Below are 7,470 nucleotides of genomic sequence, written 5' to 3'. Positions count from 1 at the left end.
TCTACCATTGTCTGGTCCATCAACCCATTCAATACACCCGGCTTTAAAAAATCCGGGTGTAAAGATCCTGGTTTCCCACCCCTCTGGCCGGCACATGCAACGCAAATCTGGCCATCCCTGGGTAGGACAGAGAGAGAAACACAAGTCAATTTGTCACCTGCAATTAACATGCCCTCAATCTGTAAACTCCCCCCTCAATCACTGCTTGAAGGTAACCTGCAACTCTAGAAAGATCGCACGTGCTGAGCGGCCCTTGGCAATGCGAGACGCTGAAATCTGCCGCAGATCTGAGCTTGTTCGAACGCCATGACCCCAGAGGGGGGAGAAGGCAGCCAGGAGGAGCTCCATTTCTCTCTACGGATCCCCCTTCCTCCTCCAGAGCCGGGCTGGCCCAGCTGAAAGGGTGTCCCTCTCCTCCACCACACGTTCCCCTCGGAAGAAGGAAGCAGCCACCCGGATTCCAATCGCGGGGCATTAGCCCCTGGGGAAGGCTGCCTGGCTTCTCCCGTGCAGCAGACGTTTGGGTAGAAAGCCGGGAACTGTCGCTCCTGTCTCTTGCTAAGAGGAAATAAATATGAGGACAGGGCTCCTCATAAACGCCAGCGCCTGGGGCCCGCCAAGCAGGAGGCTGTGCCATTCACCCGGACCCTGGTCCGGTGGAAGCTCTCTTAAGGTTGGTTGTGAGAGTGAAGGTCTCTTAAGACAGACCGAGTAGAATTCCTTTGCTTACAGCTACCGCATTACTCTGCTCACTTGTGGGGGGGTTTATTGTGGGTGTGGTTCTTTTTTCCCCTTCGTCTATAATAGTTACACATTTGCCTTCTAGCCTGTTAATAGTACAGCAATTAACACTCCCTTTATTGACTCTTCAAGAGCTTAAAATAGATACACCTTTTCCTGAGACTCAGTCGGCTCCCCTGCAGTTTACATGTTGTGCCAACAGTTACTCAAGCCAGTAGAGAGGTTTCCGAGAGAGAAAGAGACAGCGAGAGCGAAACTCCGGGTGTATTTTCAGGAATAGAGATAGCGCTAGAGTTGAGTCCTGCTTGGTCCTTCTTAGATTTACTTCCCTTGGCTGGGAAGAGGGGGGCGATCATCAGATGCATGATTCAGTTATTGGTATCGTTATAAGGGAACGGATCGTCGTAGAAGCGCCAGATTAGAGGGAAGTTGGGACATGTTATGCAGACAGCTTTGCTTTCTCTTGACACAAGGAATGTTTCAGCTACGAGGAACGCCAAGACTCCAAGGCTCTCAGCAGAGGCTTAACAAGCTGAAATTGAATTCAATTCCTTTCCCGTCTGTGATACATTCTTCCGAACAAGGGGAAATGCACCTTGTTTCTCGGTCCAGTTATTGGTCTAAACTTGCCCTAAAGTGAGAGACGCGTCTTTTGTTTTCTTTCTACCAAGGTATCTGCTCCAATGCCCAACGCGGGATTTACAGGCAAACAATGACAATTAGAACGTCTTAAATTTGTCTCAGCAGATTAAGTACAGTTAGAATCAATAGGATGAAAGCGTCCATCCCTTTCTGGCTCTTTTCCATGTGGGTCTGAAGTCTCTTTGTAGTAACAATGACTTGGGCCCTAACTGCCAGCCGTTGCTTTTAGTGTGAGCAGTGTAGTGGGTCTTCTTCTCTCATTAAACCCATCCCCAGATTGAAAACTCCTGTCAAGGTTTCATTCTCCAATCAGGTGTGTTGTTAAAGGGGGAGTCCAGGCTTCAACTTGAGCCAGTTTCACAGGTTAAAAGCACCACCGCCTTGTCTACACAAGAGTGGTTGAAGGGGTTGGTTGGAACGTGCTAGCCTTCTAACCAAACACCTTAATCAAGACAAACCTTCGCTGTCACTCTTCACAATTCACTCCCTACGCCTTTCCCTTTCACACACCCATGCAATCAGCATGTGCAGAGCACACACAAATCAATCCCAGGCAATCCCAGGGGAAGAGCAGCCTCTATGAACACCTGATCTCTATAAAACTACTCCTGGGGTCCAAATTACACTCTTCCTCATAAGCACACCTGCCTTTGGCAGGCTTTTCCTGCCCCCTCAAACTCCCTCTCCCCAGCCCCTCAAAGGCGCATCCCAATGCATAGTGTCTCTGCCAGGCCCACACAGAAAGCACTCACATATGGCCACAAACAAACCCTACATACACATCGGTACCCAGACTGCCGAATATCTGGAACCCTCTTGCATGACGCTTCTCACAAGCTCCTCCACAATACACACACACGTAGGGCAACGTAAAGACTTCCAGCTAGAGACACAAACTGTCATCCTCCAACATCCCAACACATTCCTCTCTCTCTCTCTCTCTCTCTCTCTGTCACACACACACACACACACACACCAGTCTCTTACTGTGTCTGTTATCAAATATATACCAACCAAAACAAACTAAAACTACTTCACGGAGCCAGTTACTTACTCTAACAAACATTCATCGCATCTATATTAGCTTTTGCTTGCAAGATTCTCTCCCTTGTGACTTGATGTTTGTTTCCTTTTGCCTGCATGTGTCCAGTTCTTTTATGCAGCTTCTCAGTCAGTCCAATTCACAGATGACTTCCTTTCCCCACCTCCTCCCATTCAGTGTATCGAAAGAAATACTTTGAGATCCGGGAATATATAATGGTCTCTCTTCTAATTTGGAAACAATTTGAATGCCCACCTTAAAAAATCCTTGTCAACACAAATTCAAAGTTTCCCATTTATTTAAAGTGCAAAGAAAGTCAAACGGTTGCAGCCAGAGAGATTAATTTCCAAATATTTGTAAGCGAAAGCGATTGTTTGTGGGTGGACGGCAGGCACCATATCAATTACTTATTTAAAAAAAACTACAACATTAAGGCAGTTAAGGCACACTCCAATTTAACAGAAACCTGCAAAGCAGAGTTAGTTACTCTCAGAAATGATAAGCAAAGAAATTGTAAAATTCGGTGGCAAATGAAAACAAAGGGGAACTCAAATATGTATAGAAAAAAGATTCAGAAATGAAGATGATTATTTTCTTTCGGGGTTGGAAAGAGCAAAAGACACACACACACACACGAGAAAAAAAACCCAAAGCAAACAATCCTACTCTCCTTCCTCAGACAAATAGAATTTGCTACAACGTTACCTAACACTGAGATGCTAGACTGAAAAATGACCCCAAGCAAATACACATCCAAATCAGACCCTCTGTTCTTTACTGTACACTAGATGCAGTTTTATATTGGAAATTAGAATCAGGGGGAGGAGAAGGCGTGAACATGCCGCGATGAGTGCGTGTTGTCAATCAGAGGGGTTTTGTGTCTGCTTGACTCCTGATGGTCCATGGCTGAGGTGTCCCAGGGTGGCACCACAATGAATATGAATGGGAGTCCTTGCTAAATGGGACAGTCAAAGCGCACCGCCCTGAATAATTGCACGTCATCCTAACAAGACCATTATAGATAGGAGGGCTTCTTTTGTCTCTTTTCTCTGCTGCAGCGCTATAAAAGCCCCTCTTTTCCAGGCTGAGGTTAGTTCAAGCCTACACCAACCAGCTATCCTGTAAACAGGCTGGGTAGCCTGCGGGAGAGATTAGAGGGAGAAAGGAGAGTTTTCTTCCTGTTGGAACCTTTCCCCCCTCCCCACAGAACCTGCAGTTTATTTATTTTTGAAAACAACCCTATTTCACCCTCTCCAGAGCAGGGAAGAAATTTCTTGCTCCGAAGCCCCAATACAATGAATTCTGACTCCAGCTCTGTCTCCAGCAGAGCTTCCTCGCCAGACATGGATGAGATGTACCTGAGAGATCACCATCACCACCATCACCACCACCACCATCAGGACAACCGGCTCAACTCGGTCTCCTCCACTCAGGGCGACCTGGTGCAGAAGATGTCCGGGGAAGGCCTCTCCAGAAACGGCTCCAAGGCCGGAGGGGAAGGCAGCAAGTACAAAATCAAGAAGCAGCTCTCGGAGCAGGACCTGCAGCAGCTCAGGCTGAAGATCAATGGGCGGGAACGCAAAAGGATGCACGACCTGAACCTGGCCATGGATGGGCTGAGGGAGGTGATGCCCTACGCTCATGGACCTTCCGTGAGGAAACTCTCCAAAATTGCTACCCTCCTGCTGGCCAGAAACTACATCCTGATGCTCACCAGCTCCCTAGAGGAGATGAAGAGGCTGGTGGGTGAAATCTATGGAGGACACCACTCCGCCTTTCACTGCGGGACAGTGGGGCACTCAGGCGGGCACCCGGCCCACGCAGCTAGCACGGTCCACCAGGTCCACCCCATCCTTGGCAGTGCCTTGTCTTCAGCCAACACCTCCTCCCCGCTGTCCGCCTCCCTACCAGGGATTGGCACGATCAGGCCCCCTCATTCTTTACTCAAGACTCCCTCTGCCCCGCCAGCCCTCCAGCTTGGCAGTGGCTTCCAGCACTGGGCGGGTTTGCCTTGCCCTTGCACTATCTGTCAAATGCCCCCTCCGCCACACCTGTCTGCCCTCACCACAGCCAACATGAGCAGGATCTCAGCAGAATCCAAGGACTTACTGAAGTGACACTGAAAACTCCGGCGCCCTTTTAGCTATACCAGAGATCACACTTTCAAACGAGTTCTGTTCGGTGATGCTGCAGGAAGACGCCACACAAGAAGTCCTGCGTTCGCATGCATGCTTCTCTTCCTTTGCTGAGCGCCCGTGTGTTTCCTCCCACCGACAGCCGAGCTTGTCCAAACTGCATTCGTTGTAACAAGGGATTAGTGTAGTAAGGACCTTACAAAGGTAATGTTTTAGTTGGATTCTCGGGCCATGTTTTCTTCTTATACTAAAACAAAAATCCCTGTTGTAAAAACAAAACAAAAAATGTAAATATTTCCTTAAAGTGGATGCAAAAAAAAAAAAAAAAAGAAAAAGAAAAGAAAAGAAAAAGAAAAAAAGACATGGTGGTCATTGTACGGTTCGCAGGTGCAAAGAGACGATGAGTTGTTTGGGGTTTGTTTGTTTTTGGTTTGTTTGTTTGTTGTTTGTTTGTTTTTAAAGGCAACACCTTCACTTCTGGGAAGCTTCTCTGCTCCACTCCAGGCTATGACAGCTAGGAATGACGATGACTTTTCACACAATATAGCTTAAAAGAATGCATGCATGCTTATAACTGAATCTCCTTTAACCATGTTGTACTGGCAATGGTGCAGTTTTCCTTGTAACAAGGATTTAATAGTGAATTCTCTAAAGCGTTTCTCTCCCTCCCCCCCACCCCCCAGGTCTGTGGCTGTATAAAACAAGAAAGAGAAATAGTGCAAACCACGCGCAACATCCCCAAAGCCTGTTTGGCCAGATCTCCTGCTGTAAGTGCAGTGTAGTAGTCCGCTGGCTGGGGTCCACATTGCTCAGTTAGCTGCATGCAGGGTCGACTCTGGCCGGATTGGTCATTGTGTTACTCCACTGGAACTTTCCTGTTGTTTTATGTTTGGTTTTGTTATGTTTTCCTGGGCATTTGCTTGAAATATTTTGTTAGGGCCTCAAAGACAACAACCTGTCTTTATTTTTTATATATTCTTGATAACTATCGATATATTTATTATGGACCAGTGTTTCTGGGTGAGATTTCAAATAAAAAACAATTAAATAAAAGTTCTGGTTTCGCCTTTGTCTGGGACTGCAAGACAAGAAAAGGAAAGCCTGTCTCTTGCTGTGACTTTTCTCAACAAACTGAAGAAGGCTAACAAGAACTGCCTTTAAAATAGCAATAAAACCGGAACCAATTGTCCAGCCTTCACCCACACCCTCTCTCTCCCGCGTGTTCTTGCGTGTGTAAATGAATTGTTTGAATTATAGGGCTATTTCTCTTTATACAGTATGGAAAATCTTTATGAATGCATAAACAAATCACCATAAAGTGATTGTCAAATATACAGAAGGATCCAAATGACACTTGGTGCAAAATGCAGATGCAGATGCATTCACGGAAAAGATGAGAAGCAGTAAGTTAACTTTTCTTTATGTCCAAATAACATTTATTTTCCAGGCTAAAATAGATTTTAAAAACAAATCCGTTACAGAAAATGAACTATGAAATATTACAAGCTCAAAATGAATCTCAGAAGAAAAATAATAGAAAATATTTTGGAGAAAAAATGTGTTTCTGGGTTGATTGGATAGCAGTCACGAAATTCCCCATTTCTCAGATATTTATGAAGAGATTGTTATTTTCTGTAGAGCGGATGGTTTTTACATAATTACTAGAAAAGAATCAGTTACTTATCGCACATGAAGGAGGCATTAATAATACAGGGAAATGATTGGAAATCGGACCTTTATTTTCCTTCTTTCTTCTACCCCATCTCTAACACCTCTCTGTATGGCCTCTAAATTAGACATACAAATGCTGTAAGAGAAACTCGACCATTTAGAATTGCTCTCAGACTTCTACTCTGCTAGGTACACGGAGAACTTTTGTCACTGTAAATTCCATGTGTTTCGACCTCGATGACTTTGTGAAGTAGCGGTAGTTATTGTTCGTTACTAAAAAACAAACAAACACCCAAAACCCAAAAAACCTTACACAACTCCCACCCTCCATCCCCAAACAAAATAACACAACAACAACCACTTTATGGTTACTGAGAACTTCCGAAGAAGTTTCCTAGAAGGGTTTTGAAACGAAGTCTGACCGCAAACCGAACTGTTTATGTTCAAATAAAAACGATCCGAAGTGAGTTTGATTTCTGATTCCTGAATGGGGTTCGGGGTTTAGAAGGAAAGGAACAGAGGGAGGAAAATTTATGTTGTTCAATCGGAAAGAAACTCCCTATTTTCATTTTAACCCCAAACCTGCCCGTAGAGTCCATGGAATGGAGAAAGGGATAAAGAGAAGATCTAATTTAGCAGGGGGATTATTTCCAGTGGAGTTAGGCGACAAATAGGGGGATAATGGTCTGTTTCCCTTTGGTGATTCATTCCGCTGGGTGATGAAGGAGCTGTCGAGGAGTTACTCGAAACAGAGTAACTCAGCTCCGTTCCTCGGGAAGTTTAATATTTCCAAGGTGGGGAGACCCGAATCAGTAAGTGAAGCAGCTTTTCCAATGCACCCAAAGTAACTTTACTTGTTTTAATACAGTGACTGCGAAGTGCTACAGCAATTGATTCCTTTGTAAACCAACGGAAAACACCAATACACATTTGCAGTGGGAATATGTTACACTAACGAAAAGGGCCTTTTCAATTTAGTTTTCTCTTGTTTAAATTAATCCAGCCCTCTTCGAAAGTGAACTAATTAGTAACCGCTACATTCTTTCTTTCTTTCTTTCTTTCTTTCTTTCTTTCTTTCTTTCTTTCTTTCTTTCTTTCTTTCTTTCTTTCTTTCTTTCTAACACAAAGTCTAATATGTAAATTGAAGACAGATAGGACAAAAGTTAGAGCAAGCCCTGCACATGGCGGGCCAGGTCTGGTTCTTCTTACTCAAGCGAGATAAAGCGAGCAGGATTTGGC

The 7,470-nt window shown here is 45.0% G+C and overlaps 1 protein-coding gene across 1 annotated transcript; it reads left to right on the top strand.

Moving 5' to 3' along the window:
* The first annotated feature begins 584 nt into the window (after positions 1 to 584).
* On the top strand, positions 585 to 5,227 carry OLIG3 (oligodendrocyte transcription factor 3). Its single transcript, XM_074946970.1, has 2 exons — positions 585 to 673; positions 3,753 to 5,227. The coding sequence occupies exon 2, from the start codon at positions 3,769 to 3,771 to the stop codon at positions 4,540 to 4,542; it is 774 nt and encodes a 257-aa protein (XP_074803071.1). The 5' UTR covers positions 585 to 673; positions 3,753 to 3,768; the 3' UTR covers positions 4,543 to 5,227.
* The last annotated feature ends 2,243 nt before the right edge of the window (positions 5,228 to 7,470 follow it).

This window comes from Natator depressus, chromosome 3 (assembly GCF_965152275.1).
Source record: "Natator depressus isolate rNatDep1 chromosome 3, rNatDep2.hap1, whole genome shotgun sequence".
Lineage (NCBI taxonomy): Eukaryota > Metazoa > Chordata > Testudines > Cheloniidae > Natator > Natator depressus.
The sequence above is the reverse complement of the archived record's forward strand: the minus strand, read 5'-3'. Positions and strand labels throughout refer to the sequence as shown.

What these genes read in the sequence shown, in the direction of transcription:
- OLIG3 (XM_074946970.1), top strand. Translation starts at nt 3,769, where the DNA reads ATGGATGAGATGTACCTGAGAGATCACCATCACCACCATCACCACCAC.